Source organism: Drosophila ficusphila, unplaced genomic scaffold, assembly GCF_018152265.1.
Source record: "Drosophila ficusphila isolate 14025-0441.05 unplaced genomic scaffold, ASM1815226v1 contig_198, whole genome shotgun sequence".
Lineage (NCBI taxonomy): Eukaryota > Metazoa > Arthropoda > Insecta > Diptera > Drosophilidae > Drosophila > Drosophila ficusphila.
The window spans coordinates 13027893-13049604 of NW_025064092.1; the positions used below are offsets into that span (position 1 = coordinate 13027893).

At 46.5% G+C, this 21712-nt stretch overlaps 2 protein-coding genes and 1 long non-coding RNA gene across 3 annotated transcripts; 2 read left to right on the forward strand and 1 right to left on the reverse strand.

The window, feature by feature from the left end:
* Positions 1-11160: 11160 nt before the first annotated feature.
* LOC108097058 lies at positions 11161-11784 on the reverse strand. Its single transcript, XM_017199094.1, has 3 exons — positions 11645-11784; positions 11352-11594; positions 11161-11295 (listed from the first exon to the last, which is right to left on the reverse strand). The coding sequence occupies exons 1-3, from the start codon at positions 11745-11747 to the stop codon at positions 11252-11254; spliced, it is 390 nt and encodes a 129-aa protein (XP_017054583.1). The 5' UTR covers positions 11748-11784; the 3' UTR covers positions 11161-11251.
* Positions 11785-12159: 375 nt separating this feature from the next.
* On the forward strand, positions 12160-14898 carry LOC108097303 (BTB/POZ domain-containing protein KCTD5). The gene is made up of 5 exons (XM_017199518.2): positions 12160-12800; positions 13864-14049; positions 14113-14178; positions 14246-14430; positions 14769-14898. The coding sequence occupies exons 1-5, from the start codon at positions 12615-12617 to the stop codon at positions 14779-14781; spliced, it is 636 nt and encodes a 211-aa protein (XP_017055007.1). The 5' UTR covers positions 12160-12614; the 3' UTR covers positions 14782-14898.
* Positions 14899-17485: 2587 nt separating this feature from the next.
* On the forward strand, positions 17486-19413 carry LOC122319768. Its single transcript, XR_006245316.1, has 2 exons — positions 17486-17868; positions 19214-19413. It is a non-coding gene; the product is annotated as an uncharacterized LOC122319768 (long non-coding RNA).
* The last annotated feature ends 2299 nt before the right edge of the window (positions 19414-21712 follow it).

Consider the following 21712-nt stretch of genomic DNA (forward strand, 5'->3'; position numbering starts at 1 on the left):
ACTGGAGAGCAAAAGCAACCCCCCAATGCCCCACAACTAGGCAGCAAAGGCACAAGCAACATCTGCAGCAGCATTGGCCACACTCGACGTTGGCGCTTTCCGCCATTTCCGTTTCCGCTACTAATTTGCAATGGCCGGAACCGTGGAGCGCACCACGAGCAGCGTCGGCCGTTCAAGGAGAGGCGGATGGCCTCGCTTGCGATGTATTTCAGTTCCACTGTGCGGCGCCTGCTGGCGCCAAAGTTTGAGTGTGTGCGTAGTTATGGACACGCCACCCGCCCAGGTGCTCGCCCCACGTTGTTTCCGCCGCCTTTCCGGTCGCCAACGTAGGAGGACCTGCCCTGCCCTGCCTCCGCCTGCACCTTCACTTCCCCCAGCAGTCGGCCGTGCTCAGGACTAAGCAAGATGTGAAACAAGTGTCGAGGGCTGCTCGAGTGCAGAGGGTCTTGAATTAAAACTAACGCAAAGAATAAATATCCCCTGCATTTGCAATGAACTAGTGAGCATTGTCGAGCAGCAGTGGAGGTATTCGCGCTACTTAATTGTGAGGTATTATTTATTATTATTCGCCCCTCCTTCGAGTCCTGTTCCGCTTCCTTCGCCGTTTTTCCCTTGGTTTCAATTTGGGCGCAGCCTGCGATTCTATATAAATTAAGTGCGGCACTGGTCCGCATAATCGCAGCTACACACACACACACTCACACACGCTCGTGTCCTTCCTGCCCCGCGACTCCCTTTTTCGATTGCTGCCCCCGCAGGGCATGCGGGAATTGCTCGTGAAATTTTCACTTTGAATTTCGAATGCTGCCAGCCTCGGAGTAAAAACAGAGCCGAGCAGCCGAAGCGGCGGAAGCAGAAATCAGGAATGAGGAATCAGGAATCAGGAATCGGGAAAAAGGCAGCAGGCAGGAGTCGGATTTCGAGAACCAGTACGGAAACCAGAACAAGAAGAAGAACGAGAACGAGAACGAGAATAATGTACCCAGATGTTGGCCTCTGCCAGACGTCCCCATTCCCCATCCCCCAATCTCCGATTCGCCGAATGTTCAAGCCATTATGATAGTCGTCATCATTAATAATCCCTTATATTGCGGCTGCTGGTAGTTTCCCTGTATCTCAACCTGCTCTTCCGGATCGCGTTTCCCTTTGTTTGTCCACATATTTAGCTATTTCTACACCGAAAAGATGGCAAGTCGTTTTTAAACAATAGATTTGAACATATAGAAAAGTAGCCCAGGAGAGGATAACTCATTGGCTCAGATTATAAGGCCAGTTATTGGTTGACTTAAGCCAGAGTGACCTTGAAATATTCTCTCTGTTCCCTTCCGCACAAGATCAAGTCTGAAATCGAATCAGAACTAGAATTTTTTCTGTGTGCACAGCTTTGGCTTTGGGCGTCGCCTGCTGCGGCTTCGTGTCATCATCGAATTGCGACCCCTGCGCGGCAGAGGGGAGTGGCAGGAGTGGCAGGGGGAGTGGCAGGAGTGGGGGGCTGGCTCCTGCGTCAGCAAGATTCCCGACTTCATTTCGTGTTGCGGCGGTCGTCCCCTTTCGTTGCTTTTGGCTGCGCAGCAAACAGCAGCAAAAAGCTGTTTGGGCTTATAATTTGTCGGTTGTCGGTTGTCTGCTGCTGCTGCTGCTGCTGCTGCTGCTGCTGCTGCCGCACTGCCCCCGGCCCGCGTACCCTTTTGGTCTTTTGGTCTGGCTTAAACTGTGTTTTGACACTTAGCTGCCGGCCTGCCTTAGCTGCCTGCCTGCCTGACTGTCAATAAGCGTGGAAGTGGAAGGGAGCTGCTTCCCTCCCGTTTGGCGTTTGGCGGAAAAGAGTGATTACTTTGTTAGGCCCAAGCAGTCACAAAGGGAACCAGAGGCAGTGGCAGTGGCAGTGGCAGTGGCAGGACTTGAACCTGAACCTAAACATAAACCGTAGCCCAACGCTGCTCGTCCTGCTCATCCTGCTCCACTTGCAATGGCCGCCAAAGGCGGCGAAGGTCATGGGCTCCTCTGTGAATTTCTTCGCACTAATACATGTCTTCAGCCTCATCTCTTTGCTTGTGTGTGTGCGTGTGTGAGTGTGTGCTTAGGGCAGCCGTAAAATGTCTTCTTCTTCTTCTTCGTCTATGTGTGTGTGGATGTCTACATGTGTTTCGTACTTTTCGTACATGACGGCGGCAATAAATTGTATCTTATGAGAAAAGAAACCAAAATAACAGACATCCCGGCTAACGTGGCTCATAGATCCTAAGCCCTCCACCACCCCCTGCCCCCCTGCCCCCCTGCCTTATCGGGGTGGTGTTCCTGGGGTACATCACTCATCGGACGTGTAATGAATTCACGGGGTATTAAACTTTTGATTGAAAATGTTTGTTGCTCTGGCCGTTCTTGTTAGCGTCACTTCCCTTTGTTGCTGTTGCTTTTGCTGTCGCTCTTACAATGGCATTATCATCATCTCTCTTACGCCAGTGTATGTGTGTCTGCCTGCTACAGTGTGTGCGTGTGTGTGTGAGTGTGTGTGAGTGGGATTTTGACTTTTGACGGACATCTTTGGGCTAGGCTCAAGTCGTATTTGCTTGGCTGCTTTTGGGGACAGCCTCTGCTACTAACACACTCTAACTTATGGACACACACACAAGACCTTAGCACACGCACACAGTGGAACTCGCTGGGAAAGGAACACCAAGAGAAATTAAGGATCAGGTTGCAAACTATTTAGTGGAACACGTAATGGGCATTTTAAAACTCGTAAAACCAGTCAGTACTAAGTATGAAAATTATACCCAGCATTTGAAAATAACAGCTTATTTTTAAAAAGCAGAAAGCCTTTACAGAAATTTTTTACTGTGTATGTTCATACATCGTACATACGTTTTCTACAACTGACCCTTTTTTGACAGTTATTTACTTTTTAGCATGGCTCGCCGCTTCTTCTTGCGCCCCCTTCAACCGACCACGCCCACAAATGCAATCTATTTATTTATTTGGGGGTTACCCTCTCCACCTCTCTCCTCGTCTTCCCTTCTCCCTTTCTGCTCCTATCCCTTTTCCTTTTTGTGCTTTATCGCTGCCAGCCAACGGATTTGTTTGGCCAGCGCCGAGTGGGTTCGCTTTGGGCCAGAACGAGTGGGTGGGTGTGGGTGTGGGTGTGGGTGGGTGTGGATGGGTGTTGTTTAATTTGACAGTGCTTCGACCGCTGTCAGTCCCCTCCCCTCCCCTTCCCCTCAGCACAAACATCGCCGGTTGCTTATTAGTTTGGCCCAAACGCCTTTTTGCCAACGCTTTTTCTCTGTCCCTGCGACATTTGCCTTATTTTTCTTCTCGCGTTTCCGCGTCTCCAAAAGAGCCGAAAATGTGCGCTGGGCGTGAAAAATGGCTGCGTGTTATCTTCGTGACACCGACGGCGTCCCGTCCCTCGTCCTGCAGGATCCTGTCTGGCACCTAATTCATTAGATCAGCTCCCGCTTTGGCCCCCATGTTTTCGGCTTACTGTGCCGCCAAAACAACAAGCAAACTAAAGTTTGCTGCCCAAAGTTGGTCGAATGCAAATTCTGCTGCAACAACTACACGACGGGGAAATACGAGTGGAAGCAACGCAGCAACGCAGCAACGAGGGACAGGAAAAGGAAAATGAAAATGAAAATGAACAAGAACAACTAACACAGGGGCAGTTTGTCCCGCGTCTGGTGATTGTGCTGTATTGTGTTTGCCCAAAGTTTGGGCTCCCGACTGGGATGCAGTTACACAGTGGCAGCAGAGGCATCAGAGGCAGTTGCTGCTTTTGTTGTTGCTGCCTGCTTGTTGTGGCCCATCCGCAACATCCTCGCCAGCTGACCTTCAGTCGGCGGGGGCAGTGAGGGACTTCAGCTGTCAGACATCGACAGCCTGGCGGGGAGGTGTTCCTAAATGGATTGCGAGCGCGGTGGGGAGTGGTCCATCAGGTTCACTCCACACGAAACAATGAACATTCACAGGGATTTTGCACAGGGAAAGGCGAGCTCTTCAACCACTGAAGGCTGGCGAAGAAAGGAAAACGGTGTCGATGCCCCGAGCCTAGGATATGACTACTCCTTAATGGTGGATTTTGTGATAGTAAGATTCCTGATTCTAAATTGAAAGTGGTACGTAGGGAATTCCTATTCTAAGATAATGGAGATTTTAAAGTCCTTAGTGGAACTATCGATTCGGTTAAAAACGAAGTTGATTAGTTATTTTCTTTACTCGCCCCTTCGGTTTGTTTACGTTACAGAGAAATTGGGCAGAAGAAGAAAGAAAAGTGCAGGGCGGAAAAGCAGGGGGAAGGGTTGCACCACCGCGCGCCAAAATCCGCCAATGCTGCTGCTGCTTCGGTGGCCTTCCGCCTCGAATTAGCAAAAATTTCATAATAATAAAAATCTCAAACTTGTTGGGGGTGATTGGTGCAGGGGGAGGGGCAGGGGCAGGGGGAGGGGCAGGGGCAGGGGCAGGGGGAGGGGCAGGGACAGGGGCAGGGGGAGGAATCTTTTTGTAGTGCTGCGAGTATGCTCTCGAGTCGGAGGGTGACAGAAACGGGGACGAAGGGGGGGTGGCTGTCGAGGGGGTTGTCATTGCAGGGTCTTAATTAAAATGTGACGCAGGACCGGCGCTGGGGGCGTGGCCGGGGGTCTAGAGGGATCGGGCCTTTGTTTTGCTTTCGCGCGGTTTTCCTTTGCACTTCTGATGCACTCGGCCATTGTTGTTGTGCTTTTATTGTTGTTATTGGCCCACTCGCACTCACTCGCACTCACACACTCGAACAAAAACAAAGTAAAGGGTGACAGTGACGCTGAGGCTGAGGCTGGCACACTCCACTCACTGAAATTCTCCACTCTCCACTGCACTTTTTCGTGATTACTCGTATTTGTTTTATATACGCACACGCATTTTTCTGTAGCTTTGCTGGCTGCTAAGCGGAAAGTTTCTTGTTGCAGCAGCAGCGGCTGGCTTCGAAAGGGTGGTGGCCGAACCGAGAAAGGAGAAAGGAGAAGGCGGTGGAGTCGGAGGCGGGGGATGCGAGAAAGCCAGCGACTAAAACTGAAACATGAAGCAAGTCCACACCCAAAAATTCAAAGACACGCACAACGACAACGACAGCGACAGGACCGATGACGACGACGCAGCCCCACACAGATACAAGCACAAGCACAGGCACAGGCACTGGCACACTAACACTCACACGAACACCAGCACACACACACACACACAGACCCACTCACCGTAGCACACAAAGCCAGGGAGCAGGAACACGTACAGACACATACACGCCCAAAAGAGCCACGAAAAAAGTTTATCTATTTTGTTGTTGCTGATGCTGATACATTTTTTGCCATCATTTCACTGTGCTTTCTCTATTTCTCCCCTCTCCCCTCTCCTCTCTCCTCTCTCCCTTCTCCTTTTTTGTTCTTTTTGCCACCGCCGCTGCTGATGCTGATGCTGTTGCCTTTGCTGCTATGCTGTTTTCTTTGTTATAAAACAAAACACAATCGGATTGCCACAAGGGCGGGGTGGTCGAAAGGCGTGGAGTCCCGGGCTTACGCTTACGTTCGCATCCTGGGGAGCAGCGTTCACTTGGTCGGTCAGTTGGTCAGACGGCTTAGTGCTCGGTTATTTGTTGAGTCCGCTGAAGTCGGGCTCTGTGTCCGAGTTCGCGCTAGAGTTGTTCGGACTTCCGCCTTCCACCCGGTCCAAGCCAGACCGAGCCAAGCCCAGCCAAGCCAAGCTTAGCTCAGGCCAGAATCAACGGCAACGGAAACCAAACCTGGCTCTCTGACTCTGAACGTCGGCTGGCAGCTCCTGCGGATGAGGGCGAACTGAACCAAACGGAACTCTGAACGGCAAGAAGTGCTCTGCGGACTGAATGCGACGAGCCACCGAATGGCACTGCCGACCCAGGACCAGAGCCCCACTCGTCGAGTCACGGAGCTGTGGGGCCGCTGAGCCTCGGAGTCTCTGAGTCTCTGTCGTTGGCCAAGAGAAAGCAGCCGCAGCATCCACGAGCGGTCGCGAGCCCAAACACGAAGGACGAACTGCGCTCCGAGGGGGGCGAGGGGGGTGAGCGGGTGGTGGGAGGGGGTCTCTGTGGGTGGTGAAATCCACAGGAGCCGCCGAGCACTGTCAATGTCACAAAAAGAGAGGAGACATTGACTTGGTTTCGATTTCGTTTCATTTCGGCTTGTAACACGCCCTCCTGCAGCGTATACGTAATATTCCTGTTCTCGCTAACAGAGCTTTCTCTCACTCTCTTTTGGATGCTGGCCGCGTGCCAAGCCCATCTGCAGGGTTGCCACCCAGACTGTGGAAAGTGCAACCCTACTTTCCATGTTTTTTGTTTCACAAATTTATTTATATTTGTGCAAGTGTATTAAACTTCAAATCTTCATCATACCAAAGAAAGTACCCCACTTTTTCCTGTTAACTGATAAGCAACTTAATAAAAAAAAACAAAACAAACTTTGTCAGCCTTTCGGGTTCAATCAAGATTTTAAATTTAAACAATTATTATAAATATAATATTTGCTTCAAATATTAAAATTCAACTAATATTTCGTTTTATTCATTCAAAATTTCAAACAAATATAAATTTTGGGAAATTCTACCGAACTAAGTTGGGAATTATAGTCTGTTGGTGTGCTGCATTTGATTTTTCTTTTACCCCGAAAATCTGGCATCACCCGGAGCTCCGTCTTCTGACTTCCGCGTCTGCGTCTGCGCCGCTCCAAAGGCAAGTGGATGTTTGGGTTATAGGGGACTGCGAGGAAGGGGCAGTCCTTCTGGGCTTTGCCTCGACCTCGACGGTTCAACTGCTCCAGAGGATGCCAAAAACCACGTGTTGATTTGTTTTGATTGTGCGCACTTTGTGCGTTTAAGCTCACACTGGTTCTGTTTGCAATGCTGAAGCTGGCGATGCTTCTCTGGCTTTGGCACACGCACAACGTCTCTAATTGAATCCTTTGCGGCTTGCTCCCTGCGCAGCCAAGCGGCAGCGATGGAGCCTAGTCCCAGTCTTTCCGCCCCTGCTGGCAGTGGGCAATAGTTGTCTGGACCGAAGAGGTGTCTATTTTAAATAACACAAAGCCTTTTTCATGTTTCCGTGGGGTGTACCCCAATTTGATTAAATAGACATTCTTTTGTGTATGCGGCTAACAAGTCGTATGAGTAATATTTTTGAATTGAGCTATTAGTCCTACGAGTTGTATATTCGAAACTCTCTGAGATCCTTTCTTAGCGGGAAGGGTCTTTCTTTTCTTATCTTAAGCTTATAAAGAAAAAAATATGTATTAAGAATTAAAACATTAACTGTTATTTAAAGGTAAGCCTGGACAACGGGGCGTATGCTTACTATTGGGACTATGTACTATGATCTTTTTGTGAAAACTTAAAAATAGGTTTTGCTCCAATGTAACCACGATACTCATTACGTGGGGTGTGTTTAAAGCGCTGGCAGTTGCCTTCGGCTTTCGGCCTCAACTTCGGTCTGCGTCTGGGCTTGGTCTCGGTTTTCAGGTTTTCGGGTTTTCGGGTTTTCGGCTTGGATTTTATCCTGTTCCCGTTCGCCAAAGCCAAAGCTAAAGCGGCGGGTAAACACTTTGCGGCTTTTTTCCGCTCCCTGCTCCTTGCCGCTCCCCATCTCCCTACGGCTACCAGTCGCCTTCGTCGCTGTCTGCGGAGGGTGCCTAACTTGCCAAATTAATAAATTGCCTGTAAAAACGCATAGTCCGAAGAAGATAGCAACGTGTATTCCTTGATTAGATTTGAATGAGCCGGGCGGAGGGTGGCGATTCGGAAGCTGTCTGTGATAGATGATTGGATGCCCCTGCCAGGATGCCAGTTTCTGCTCCTGCTCCTGCTCCTGCTCCTGCTTCTGTTTCCGCGTCAGTGCGGCCCGTACTGCTGATACTTCGATCGCCCGCCTGAGATGTTCGGGCTCTTTGATGGATGCGACCACGATTCGCTCGCATTGAAAACTCGATTAATTACGCCAGCCGATGATTTTCGGGCTGGGTGGGAGCTCCTTTCAGCACTCCTCCACCGCTGCCTACCTCCTGCGCTGGTCCTGCTGTTGACTTTGACTTCTCTATAATTTCGTTTGCATTATATTCTATTCCTTTTTTCCGGCATAGTGTGCGCCTCACTGTGCCTGTGTGTGCCTGTGTGTGTTTGTGTGCGTGAGCCTCCAAGTCTGCCCGAGTTTATTTGGCAAAGTGTATTTAGTAAAATTTTGTTTGCCTGGCGCTGATTTCATTGGGCCAATGTTGCCTGCGAGGCATCTCTGTGAAGTCGGAAATCTGAAGTTTGAAGGGTTTTTCCCTCCCTTCCCTTCCCTTCCCTTCCCGCCGGCCAGCGCCATCAAAGCAAACACACACACTAAGAGCGATGGGAAAAAGAGGGAAAACTAGAAAGAGGACCATCAAAGTTTGGCAAGGCTCAAAGCATTTAAAAGATATTTCAAAACACATGCAGTACTGGAAAATCGGAAAATCGGAACGAGGGCGTAGCTCTGATGACCACGTTAAGAGTAATTTTCCACATCATTGGAGGCCGCTCAAGCCTCCAGAACCCTCTATCTGAGCTTTGAAGCTCCTTCCCCAAACTAAAATAAGTTAACCCACTTATTTGCATTAATTCCCACGCTGCACACTCGGGGGGCACCTCAAATTCGCCATCTGCATCAAGTGCAGTGCAAAGAGGGGCAGTGGACAAACAGAAGCGGCAACAGCAACGGCAATGGAAGCCAGCGGCAGATGGCGGATGACCAACTGCATCCGCCGCTCGCCAGCACGCGACCCAAATCCGCAATTACATCAGGCCCAGGCCAACGCTTCCGCCCCGCCCCTGCTGGAAAAACAAAACAAATCCCAACCCAAACGAAAACAAATCGGCTCCTAATGACATTTAATTTCCCTAGTTAAGCCTGGCATTGGATTAGAATTGTGTCGAAAATTCGCAGACCATTCCTCCCCCATAGGAAGTTTTTGCATTCGATGATGCCTATTGATTGGTGATCATTTTCCATATCCCAGGTAGCTTATTATACCCTTGCAGAGGGTTTTGTAATTTCACTCAGAAGTTTGCAACGCAGTGAAGGAGATACCCCATTCAAATGGCAATCAACGTACATTCGGTGGGAGTTGGGCTTCTCTGGTTTTCAAAACTATACTTTGTGTGGCTGTGAGTTGTTTCTTGCCCAAATAAGAGAAAAATTTCCATTGCAAAATGTTTGTTTTCCCAAAACTACTTAAAATTGCTCAGAAAACCCAGTTTTGTTGCAATATCTCAGGAAGTACTCCTCCAAATGTGGAATGGCATACACCAATGAATTCGTAATAAAATTCTACATACGTTGGCATTCACACCTAAAATTGTTGAAATTTGGCCATTTTTCGCAAAAAATGATGATGGTTACCCCTTATCAAAAATGCGAAAACTGGCCAAAATCCAGATTTCTTTTAATCGCTCTAAAAGTGATTGGGCTCGTTAACTTTGGTCATTAGGTGCCTAAAAATGTGAAAAAATCGACCCAAAAATCGAAGCCAGCTTGATTTCTTATTTTGTACTGATATTTGTGAATTGGCCTTCGACGAGTTAGCCACCATTCCTCGCGTCACCTGTCAGAAGCGTTCTCTGTGCCGTAAATTAAAAGAGGCAGCGCGCAAACGATTACTTCACACGTCATTCGACTTGACATGCGATTTGATGGCATCTGTCCCTGACAACAATCAGCAACAACAAGACCACCGCTCCACTGCGATGAAGCACCATCGTCGGCAACAACAACCACACCACCAGCACTCTGGCGACACACATGCGAATGGGCGCGTGGGCGTATACGCGATATTACCATTTGGTATTGAATAGGCGCAGCTATTAATTGGTTCAGGTGCTCCAGTGCTGCGCTGCTGAGAAGACGATCGAGGGGCCTGCCACCGTCGATTGTGGTAAGTGGAGCATAAAATGTGCAGATCGAACAGCAATAACTGCGGCAGCACCGATGAAACCAACACCGCGGCAAGTGGAGAGTGCTTGCCAAGAGTCGAGTGGGCGTAGTGCAGTGGGCGAGACAGTGACAACATCGTTTACGTGTAGTTTACATTTACATTTTACATTTTAGCGCCCATGCCAATTGCGAGAAGAGGCGGCGGGGGGGCGGGGCGGAGACCTGCTTCTCCTGTTAAATCCCCGTAAACTTGGTGCAAACATGACAGACTTCATCTCCTCCGTCGGCTCAACCCAGCATCTGGCCGCCCGCCCTGCCTTTGTATTTAAATTAATACGTGCCGGAGGCGAATGCACATACATGAGTATACGTATAGCGAAAATAGTTACCTGCCATCAGCTTTTCATTCCGCTTAATCAGCCGTGTCGCTTTGCGTGCTGGTGGAAGGTTTTATGACGGGTGTGTGTGTGTGTGGGCGTGGGTGGCAGGCACATTTCGCCGCAGTCGCTGGCTGCAAGTGACATGTTGCTCTGCGGCCATGCAACTTGTGACTTGTCCATGACAGCCGCATTGACGGCTCGGCACAAAGCAGGAGGGGCTCAAAGATAGCAAGTGGCAGCAAGAAAGAGAGCAGTCCGATACTCCTGTCAGCTGGCGTTTGGACAGGGAGCCGAGCAGCAAAGTCCAACTGAGTCCTGGAAAGGCAAAAGAAAGGCGCAGTGGAGGACGGCGGGCGGAGAAGTTGACTAACTGGCCTCAAAAGCACGCACACCCAAGCTATCCTCCTATCCTCCCATCCCCCCTCCTCCCATCCTCCCATTCCCAATGCCCACTGCTCCTCACGGGCAGCCCCTTGCTGGCTTTTTGATGCCTCGTTTTGCTTTGTGCTCCGCTTTGAGCGGTTATTTCTTTTGCTGCTCTGATTTTTAAACCTCTGAGCAAGGGCGAAACTACTTGAACCTGCTGCTAATGTCCCCCAGCAGCTGAGGAGGTTATCGCATTACTGTCGTCATCCAAATCGAATTGGGAGCGGGAGCCTCATTAGATTTGATTCGAATTCGTTTACAACAGACATCCTTCCGTTTCGGGCATCTTCCTGCCAACTTTGCGACTCCCTTTTTGTCGCTTCCCTTGGCTCTTTGGTCCGCAACGGAGCTGCGTCATCCGTCACGCCCACAAACACCCAAAAAGGCCAAAGCCAAAACAAGATTTGCTGCGATTCGGTTGGCTTTTGTTTATTCGAAGCACGCCATGACATCAGCGCGAAGACCAGCACGTTACTCCACTTCGGTCCACCTGCGTGGCTTACGCGGCCTTGACTTTGGCCCTCTCGAGCTGCTGCGACTTGACTGGAAGGGATCGGGAAGGTTGGATTGGCTTGAGTGGGGGATCGAGTGCAACCGACCTGTTATCAGAGCGTCTGCATCGGCGGGAGCGGAAACCAGGGCCGTGGAGTCGGACAGGCCCAGGATAGTGGGCGCCTCCTCTTCCTCGTCGTTTGGTTTGCCCTTGTCCGCGCGCTGGAGCACCTGTTTGCGCAGTTTGCGGAGGTAGGCCGCCTTGTACTCCTCGCTTGGCTTCCCACCTGCTCCATAGCTCACCTCCAGCACGGTCAGCGGAATCACGGTGGACGAGACGGCCACCAGGTCTGCAGAAAAAGGCCTGAGTGATGGTTAAGTCACCTTACAGAGCACCCACCTGGCTCGTATACTTCTTCGGGATTAAGTTTGTAGAGCATTGGCACGGCGGTGACGCCGGCACAGGCTAGCAGAAGCAGCAAAAATGTTGTCGGAATAGCCATGATCGTCCGCTCTGTCTAAAAGCCACGCACTAACTGAGAGTGCTGCACAACAAGATCTACCTTCAAATGAAAGGTGTATGATTTACCACCGCAGATAAATATATAAAAATATAACCGTCGTTTCAAATTTAAACTTGGCGCCCGAGTATTTATTCCTGCAGCAGTGAGCTTTTGTCACGCGATGCTAACTATCTGCGCGCGCTGTTATCGTCCAGGCTCGGATTGGTATTTTACCAAAAAAATAAAAGAGAGTTTAAAGGAGAATTAAAAGAAAAGCGAGTTTGTTGGTGGCAATGCATTTTTTCACAAGTTCTTCGAAAATTAAACATTCGCCGATGTCAGCGTGACCATATTTTGCTCCCAACTATCGATAGTTGCGACTGCAGCATCGGAAACAGCGTCATCGACAAAACATCGATTTTCGTTTCATCTCTATTCTATTGTGCATTACATTTTCCTAGTTAACTAAAAAAAAAGTCCGAAAACAGCGAAAACGGCGCACCGTGAGTGACCCACAGCGGAAAGGCAGCAGACCACGCGACCACGAGCAGCGGAGCAGTAGCGACAGAGGCAAAGGCAGAGGCCAGACATCCAGGCGCAAAGCAACGCAACAAACACGCGAGCAAGAGAAAAAGCATGAGCTGAGGCTGAGAATACGATTTCCATTGCAAGCGAAACATAGGCCAGAGGGGAAATTGGTGCACAAAAAGAGCGCCCAGAGGAACAGCCGAACAACCCCCTCCACTCCACAGCCATATCCACCCACCAGAGGGACGGAACCAGGAACCACTTGACCAGGACGGCGTCTTCTCCGCAGAAGCAGCGGAGCCAACAGCATCCCAACTAGCGGAGCACCCCGGCAGCGCCATGAGCACCGTGTTTATCAACTCGCGCAAGAGCCCCAATGTGCTAAAAAAGCAGGGCACCGACCAGTGGGTCAAGCTTAATGTGGGTGGCACCTACTTCCTCACCACCAAGACGACGCTCTCCCGTGACCCAAATTCCTTTCTCTCCCGCCTAATTCAGGAGGACTGCGACTTAATATCGGATCGGGTGAGTGCTGCTCCCCCACCCCTTCCGTAATTATAGTAATAAGCCCAACACCAAAAGAGTGCTCCGTTCATGACCCAATGCAGGTCATGCAGCGAAAGCAGCTTTTCGTGGGCTGGCGGAGTGTTATGCCAGGGGTCCGGGGGCCAGGCGCCAGGCGCCAGGAACAAAGAGCAAAAAGCGAAAAGCCCTGAGAGCGTGAGAGAGCGTTCTACATTAACTGCAGCTGCAGTAGAGTGTTCTAGTTTGCCGTGACAGGCCCTGATTTTGCTGCTGGGCCGAGTCCTTGGGCTGTCAAATGGGCGGCCAGAAGGTCGCCCCCCCTGAAAATCGGGGCAGGCCAAGTAATCATCGAATACCATAATCACAAAGCGAACTTGGCCAGTCGACAAACAAACATTTTGCTGGCTCCGCAGCCATAAATCCGCTGCGAGCTAGCAGCTAGAAATTTCAGAGGCACACAAGCGCTTTGCCTTTTTCGCTTTGTGTAAACAATATCGACGGCAGCCCCCTTGCCAACCCTTTTCCGGCCGTCGATGCCCGAATAGTTTTTAATAAAAAGTTTTGCACTCGCACTCGTTGTGTGCCTGCCTGAGCGGCAGTGTTGTTATAGCGCGGCCCGCGCCTTTTGCTATTGATTAAATTCCGTGCTCACTGCCTGCCCCCACACGCCCGCCAATTAAGGCAGCCACCCCCAGCAGTTGCCAGTTACCTTGCCTAAACGGGCGCTTAAACAGCCTGTAGCTCGAATAAAAAGCCCCTCGCTGATGAACGGCGGCAACAATGGGCGCCATCATTCAGCGCCAGCAGCAGTTTGCCGTTCACTTGCTAAATGGCAGAGAATTGCAGGTGGGGTTGTGTGCTTGTCGTTGCGGCAGGCTGCCAGTCAGACAGACGGACTGACGGACAGACGGACAGATGCTCACGCAAGCAGTTGCATGTGCAGCGAGGAAGCCTCAAAGTCAAAGTCAATGTCGGGCACAGGAACTGCTAATGACACCTCGCATCCCCCGGGACTGATGCGCTCCAAATGCAGAGACTAATGCCGTTTTCCGTTCATTTGCAGGACGAGACAGGCGCCTACTTGATCGACAGAGACCCCAAATACTTTGCACCCGTGCTTAATTATCTGCGCCACGGCAAGCTGGTGCTCGATGGCGTCTCTGAGGAAGGTGTGCTGGAGGAGGCTGAGTTCTACAACGTGACACAGCTGATAGCGCTGCTGAAGGAGTGCATCCTGCACAGGGACCAGGTTAGAGCCGTTTCGTATCCATTTCGTACTGCCGGACTAATCCCCAACTTATAACTTTTTCAGCGACCGCATGCGGACAAGAAGCGCGTGTACCGTGTGCTGCAGTGCCGCGAGCAGGAGCTGACCCAGGTGAGTCCTTGAGCCAGCGGATCGTAGGAGCCACCTCTAATCCAAGCCCTTGTCTCTCCCTGCGCAGATGATCTCAACTCTGTCGGATGGCTGGCGGTTCGAGCAGCTGATCAGTATGCAGTACAGCAACTACGGGCCCTTCGAAAACAATGAGTTCCTGTGCGTGGTCTCCAAGGAGTGCGGCACGACGGCCGGTCGAGAGCTGGAGCTCAACGACCGGGCTAAGGTCCTGCAGCAGAAGGGATCGCGAATGTAAGCAATCCACAGAGCCGCCAGTAACGTGCCCTCTCGCTCTTTTTCGCTTCCCCATCCCCCTTTTTTATTTTGGGTGTGCTGTTACCATTTGGTGCTCATTGTGCGCGGTCTTGTGACCATTAGAAAACATTGCCGAGCGTTTGACAACAATTCGAAGGTCCGACATACGTATTCTTTTTGTAAAAGCGAAACGGACAGTGGACCCTTTGTCCACTGCGCTTTTTTTGCAGCGCACAATATTTTAGATGTAAAGTATATACTTGTACATAGGGTTTCGTAGAACCTCATTTCTTGTCTCTGACTGATGCTCTCTGTCTCTCTCTGTTTAATTGCAGTCTTGGAATTTAAACGAGCGATATATTCACACGAAATCCCTGAATACTGAAACCGAACACCCCGTCATTAACCTACAACAAGCAACTCATTCCCAATCAGAAACACCACAGCCACATCGACCCAACACCAATTGGATGCAGTCAAGGAAAGCCACAGCCACAGCCACATCAGCCAGCCACTGCACATTAGATCAGATCAGTCACCCACTACACAGCACACTGGATACACCACACGAGATAAGATCAGATCAGAACAGATCAGAGCCACAAATCACAGCCACAAGTCACAGATCACCCACCAAGATCAGCTGGAATCACCCAGGCAGAGACCGCAGGGAGACTACGCTTTATTTGCATTCGAGACAAAGTTAACAGGTACCACTGCGATTCTCGCCTTCGCGGCCGTTGTGCGCTGGCTTACTGCAGTACTGTAGGACAGTGCGGCACAGCAGCGCTACATTACGGAGTGTGTGCGGGCGTGCATGTGTTCAACTTGTAGTAAACCAGATAGACCCAGACTTTGCGAGACTAGTCCCTACTTTGTTGCGCCCCATAGCCATGTGGCTGTTTCAGCCTCAGCTTCAAGCTTTAGCTTCGCTTATGGAGGCACGCGCAAACCAGTTAGAAGACAACCGAACAGACAGCACAGTTGCTGGGCTGCTGGGGCACTCAATAAGCTAGGGATATACACATTTAGCGGGAGTTTGTAGGGTTAGTCTTAGTAGTTTTTATCGTGCTTACAATAACGACCCTGACGACGCAGCGGACACTTCGCTGGAACAGTCGCGATTCCCTTGGTTAAGCAACTAACTAACAGAGTACCAAACACTAGGTTCGAGCTGCATTTACGTGTCCGAATACCCAAGCTGGAGTCGCACAGGTCCTGTGCATCCGCATCCGCCTCCCCGGAATTTGGCCGCATTGCTGCCCAGTTGTGCGGTTGTTTAATACGATCATGTGTGTGTTCCGTTTTGTGTGTAGGCCCGGTACATTGAGCTTTATTTAAGTAAAACAAGCAAAGGAAAGATATCAACTTTAGGAAATCAATTGAATCACGACTGAATTTATGTGAATTTGCACTCAAAAGAAATACATACATGAAAACTGATAGTGAGGAGACATGTGAAATGAAAAGTGTTAAGAAAAAAAAACCTATCCGGCGACGTTTTGTACAGACAGGCATGATATCTATAATACGATAAGTACATGAATGTATATAATTTTAAATAGTTACTAATTTATACACGAAAATTTATAATGATCCAAAACGTCGCCACCTACTCGTACCCATTTTGTATCCATTTTGACTTATTTTACGCGCACGGCAGGTGCAGTGCGGAATTATATAGAGAATAACTTATGCTTATGTGGATTATTTCGGCGGAGAACCTTTACACTAGCAAGTGGTAAAACCGCAGAGAGCCCGATAATGCCGGATGCAGTTTCCGGCGCTTAGCAATAGAAAGAAAAGGCAAGGTTACAGACACGGCAACCAACACCGATAAGATTCAGATAACTCTATCCATAATAAGATAATACAACACCCTACTGTAACCCCAAAAGAATTTACTCACTCCCACTTTACACACCATGTACCCACTCTGAACCCTGTAGACGGTGAGCAAACCGAACCGCCCAGATTGCAGCTGCATCTGGGACGGGACCGGATCTCTCTTAATACCCTGTCCAGGATGGCTGGACAATCCACACAACATGAATATAAATAAATAAACTTGGAACCCTTTTCTAAAAAACATACCAAAGCGCATGTCCTTCTGTTCTGAGGATGTGCTTTGAGCTTTAATGAGAGCTTGAATGCAACAACGAAACGTTGGGGAGAACTTAAAGCATTATTTTGGGGACACAACCCAAAGCTCAACAGAGAAAGCTTTAAAGGATCAGTAGGGACACTTTTTAACACATTTTCTTATCTAATTTTAGTATCATAATCCTGCAGCTTTTTTTTTGCCGCCAGCCAATCCGGTTATGTTATAAGGAGAAGCAAGACGCCCGGCACACCGTTGGGAATCTCGTAAAGCTCACGTTACTCCACACAGTTGGCGAGCCTGGCCAAGATCCTGTCAAAACAAGGGGATCATTTGGTGCATTCCTTGCCTGTAAATGCTAAGTATACATACATATGTATGTAAACTCCCAGCACCGCTCGTTTGTATAAAATCATCTACATTTTCCACAAGCAAAATGTATAGAAATCAATTTCAAACACCAGGCCAACATAACCGCTTAGCAGGTGAAAATCGATCAGCTGATCAGCTTAAAATTGGCTTGTTCAGTGTTGAGCGCGTGACAAATTATTCTTGTCACGCCAACAACAACCACATGGAAATTAATTAATTACTTGTGCACGGCGTGCTATTTCGTGACACGCACAAAGAATCAGCGTGGTTTCGCATCTCTGATCTGGTGTTTACTTTGAAATAACGGTTCTTTCAAGTGAGACGGCGTTCTGATTGGTGGAAACAGTGAGGGGAAGTGTGCCAAGGGCAGTTATTTTAAATAAGAACCGTTATTTGAGTTATTTCAAATTAACCAGCTGCAGCCTGCTATTGATTATGTTGGCCTGGTGTCAATTCAGTTTTACCAGCTGCAGCCTGCTATTGATTATGTTGGCCTGGTGTCAGAAATCGATTTGGGTAGCAACATCAGCGGTTTTTGGGAAACCAAACACCAGGAAAACATAACTTTGAAGTAAGTGACTGTGCAGAAGCGCTACTTTGTATAAAACAACAACAATTTCTGCTAGAAAATTGTGACGAACTGAATTGAAACACCAGGCAAACATAACCGATTAGAAAGTGGAAAACGATCAGCTGATCAACGCTTGATGCCACTTTTAAGTAACGGTTCTTTCCAGCGAGATGGCTTCTGATTGGTGGAACACGGTGAGGGGAAGCGTCCCAAGGACAGTTATCTTAAAAAAGAACCGTTATTTGAGTTAACTCAAATTAACCAGCTGCAGCCTGCTATTGATTATGTTGGCCTGGTGTCAGAAATCGATTGGGATGGTTTGACGACGCCGAATACCATGAAAAATATGTGCTACTTTCCTATTGGTCAACCAATAGCAAGGCAGCTCGATGTAAGTTGTTTAGTTTAAAACCCAGTTTTTTTGGAATATCTGAGAAAATTTTTCGCAAAAAATGACGATGTTACCCCTTATGAAAATTGCAAAAATTGGCCAAAAATCATTTTTTTTGAATCGTCCAAAAAGTGCGTGGGCTCGTTAACTGTGGTCATAAGGTGCTTAAAACAGTGTTTGGTTCCGCTGTAAGTCACTTTTTGGCCTTATTGCAACCAAAAAACCACTCAAAATATAGTGTTTTCTACCGGAATTGTCAACTGATCTTTCCCAAATCAGTTTTTATGAACTAACTAAAGAATCAATTAACTATAACAATTAAATTGCATTCGGTGGCATGAATAGTTGGGCTTTTCTAGTTTCCAAAACTATACTTTGTTTGGCTGTAAGTTGTTTCTTGCCCAAATAACAGACAAATTACCAATGGATAAAGTTTTTTTTTTGCCCAAAACTACAAAAAATGGCTACAAAAAAACGCAGTTTTATTGGAATATCTGAGAAAGTACTCTCCCAAATGTGGAGTGGCATACTTCGTTGAATTCGCAATAAAATTTCCTATCCGTTGGTATAAACACCCAAAAAAGTTGAAATTTTGCCATTTTTCGCAAAAAATGACGATGTTACCCCTTATGAAAATTGCAAAAATTGGCCAAAAATCATTTTTTTTGAATCGTCCAAAAAGTGATTGGGCTCGTTAACTGTGGTCATAAGGTGCTCAAAACAGTGTTTGGTTCCGCTGTAAGTCACTTTTTGGCCCTATTACAACCAAAAAACCACTAAAAAGAGAGGATTTTCTACCAAAATTGTCAACTGATCATTTCCAAATTGGTTTTTATCAACTAACTAAAAGATGGCAATAAAATGGCTTTCAATCAAAAAGATTGTACGGCTTCTCTGGTTTCTAACACTATACTTTGTTCAGCTGTAAGTCGTTTCTTTCCCAAACAACACACAAAAATCATTTTAGAATATGAAAAAAATTGCATAATATCATTAAAAATAACTTTGTTATTTAAAATAAAAATTGTCTCAGGGGAAAATAAATCGTATGTACAGTACCGTAATTCCAAACGATTTCGTTTTAATTTCGGTTTTGTTGGATAAATAAATGTATCACTATTATTGTTAACAATTTTATTAGCCCTTAGCAGGAGGCACACAAGGGAAACAGGTTTTTAGATTTTCCGTTGAAGTATATGATTGGAGTATAATGTGTAATAATAACATAAAATAATAATAAGATATATACTTACATAAGTAATTTATTTATAATAATACAAATCATAATATAAGAATAAAAAGAATTTGACCTTTTTTACTATATTAAATATTTTCTTTCTTTTAGGATTCATCGATCAACGAGGGCAGCTGAAACACGGAAGGACATGGCAAAGCTTCGGGCCAGATTATTCGAGGAGGAGGTCGGCGATTCAATATACTATAATAAGATACAATAAACTATAATAAGATTATCAACATAAGAAACGAACTTATTATTTATTTAGAAATCGAAATTTTAAAGATAATAAAAACTAACTAATGAAATTATTGACTGTTTTAATGTGAGAGGCGTGCGGGGAATTTTTTAGACACCAACTAAAAAGAAACGTGTAACAGGTGTATTTCGATTTAATCTAAATCATCACGTCTGATTCTGTCCATTTGGACAACCAAATTGGCAATTTCTGAAAACGAAATACCAGGCGAACAGAAATGCCCAGCAAGTGACTACAAAATCCGAAATCAAAAAAGCAGCCCCCTAAGATATGCAACAATTCTCATCTGTGGATGGCATCAAATATCGTGGTTCGAAACTTGACTATGCATGATCTACGAAAAATACGGGGATTTTGTGATGGGCATCACTGGTAATACTGGGTTTGAAACTCGAATAAAAAATACATTAATTTAATAAGAAATGTTGCATATCTTAGGGGGCTTTAAAATTTGTAGAATAGTTATGGGGGCTCGTACACAAAACGTGTTGATGCTCTTGCTTATTTTTTATAGCATACTTTTGCGGGCAATTTGAAAATATTAAAAAAAAGAGTAACCACCTACTATTGCATTCTGTTCGCCTGGTACTTCAAAATGAGGTTTGGTTGAATATGTTGGTATTGGCGGAACGAATTCGAAGGGACAAATTGGAAAATCCACTTTTAGGTACCAGGCGAACAGAATCCATTAGTAGGTGGAAATGGACAAAATTTTTGGAAAAATTGCTCACTGACAGAAGCTCTATGCTACTAATTGCTTACTGACAGAAGATTTCTGCTACTGATATAAGATCGCTGATATACAATTGTTTACTGACAGAAGATCTCTGCTACTGATTGCATACTGACGGAAGATCGCTGTTATAAAAAAAAATTCGATATCCACCTGCTAGGCGTTTCTGTTCGCCTGGTACCTGGTTTCCAGAATCGACCAATTTGGTTGTCCAAACATCCCCCACAGCCCAAAAATCAAGAACTTCATTTGTTAGTTTTTATAATCTTTAATAATGCGACTTCTAAATAAATAATAATTCTGTTTCTTATGTTAATAGTCTTATTATAGTTTATTGTATCTTATTATAGTATATTGAATCGCCGACCTCCTCCTCGAATAATCTGGCCCGAAGCTTTGTCATGTCCTTCCGTGTTTCAGCTGCCCTCGTTGATCGATGAATCCTAAAAGAAAGAAAATATTTAATATATTAAAAAAGGTCAAATTCTTTTATTCTTATATTATGATTTGTATTATTATAAATAAATTACTTATGTAAGTATATATCTTATTATTATTTTATGTTATTATTACACATTATACTCCAATCATATACTTCAACGGAAAATCTAAAAACCTGTTTCCCTTGTGTGCCTCCTGCTAAGGGCTAATAAAATTGTTAACAATAATAGTGATACATTTATTTATCCAACAAAACCGAAATTAAAACGAAATCGTTTGGAATTACGGTACTGTACATACGATTTATTTTCCCCTGAGACAATTTTTATTTTAAATAACAAAGTTATTTTTAATGATATTATGCATATTCTAAAATGATTTTTGTGTGTTGTTTGGGAAAGAAACGACTTACAGCTGAACAAAGTATAGTGTTAGAAACCAGAGAAGCCGTACAATCTTTTTGATTGAAAGCCATTTTATTGCCATCTTTTAGTTAGTTGATAAAAACCAATTTGGAAATGATCAGTTGACAATTTTGGTAGAAAATCCTCTCTTTTTAGTGGTTTTTTGGTTGTAATAGGGCCAAAAAGTGACTTACAGCGGAACCAAACACTGTTTTGAGCACCTTATGACCACAGTTAACGAGCCCAATCACTTTTTGGACGATTCAAAAAAAATGATTTTTGGCCAATTTTTGCAATTTTCATAAGGGGTAACATCGTCATTTTTTGCGAAAAATGGCAAAATTTCAACTTTTTTGGGTGTTTATACCAACGGATAGGAAATTTTATTGCGAATTCAACGAAGTATGGCACTCCACATTTGGGAGAGTACTTTCTCAGATATTCCAATAAAACTGCGTTTTTTTGTAGCCATTTTTTGTAGTTTTGGGCAAAAAAAAAACTTTTTCCATTGGTAATTTGTCTGTTATTTGGGCAAGAAACAACTTGCAGCCAAACAAAGTATAGTTCTGGAAACTAGAAAAGCCACATCACGGCGATCAAAGCCAAATGCGTTCGCAAACTCCAATAGCTCGATTGGCTGCTGAGCTCCAAAAGCCTCCAGCTCACGGAGAAAGTTCTGCTCATCAAAGCAATCCTTACGCCAACATGGACGTATGCAATCGAAGTATGGGGCACCGCATCCAAGCACCAGCTAAACAGGCTGAGGGTAG

Coding starts and splice junctions, on each gene's coding strand:
- LOC108097303 (XM_017199518.2), top strand. CDS start 12,615: ATGAGCACCGTGTTTATCAACTCGCGCAAGAGCCCCAATGTGCTAAAA. Junction 12,801..13,863: donor GCGACTTAATATCGGATCGG/GTGAGTGCTGCT, acceptor GTTCATTTGCAG/GACGAGACAGGCGCCTACTT. Junction 14,050..14,112: donor GCATCCTGCACAGGGACCAG/GTTAGAGCCGTT, acceptor TAACTTTTTCAG/CGACCGCATGCGGACAAGAA.
- LOC108097058 (XM_017199094.1), bottom strand. CDS start 11,747: ATGGCTATTCCGACAACATTTTTGCTGCTTCTGCTAGCCTGTGCCGGC. Junction 11,595..11,644: donor CGAAGAAGTATACGAGCCAG/GTGGGTGCTCTG, acceptor CTTTTTCTGCAG/ACCTGGTGGCCGTCTCGTCC. Junction 11,296..11,351: donor TGCAGACGCTCTGATAACAG/GTCGGTTGCACT, acceptor GATCCCTTCCAG/TCAAGTCGCAGCAGCTCGAG.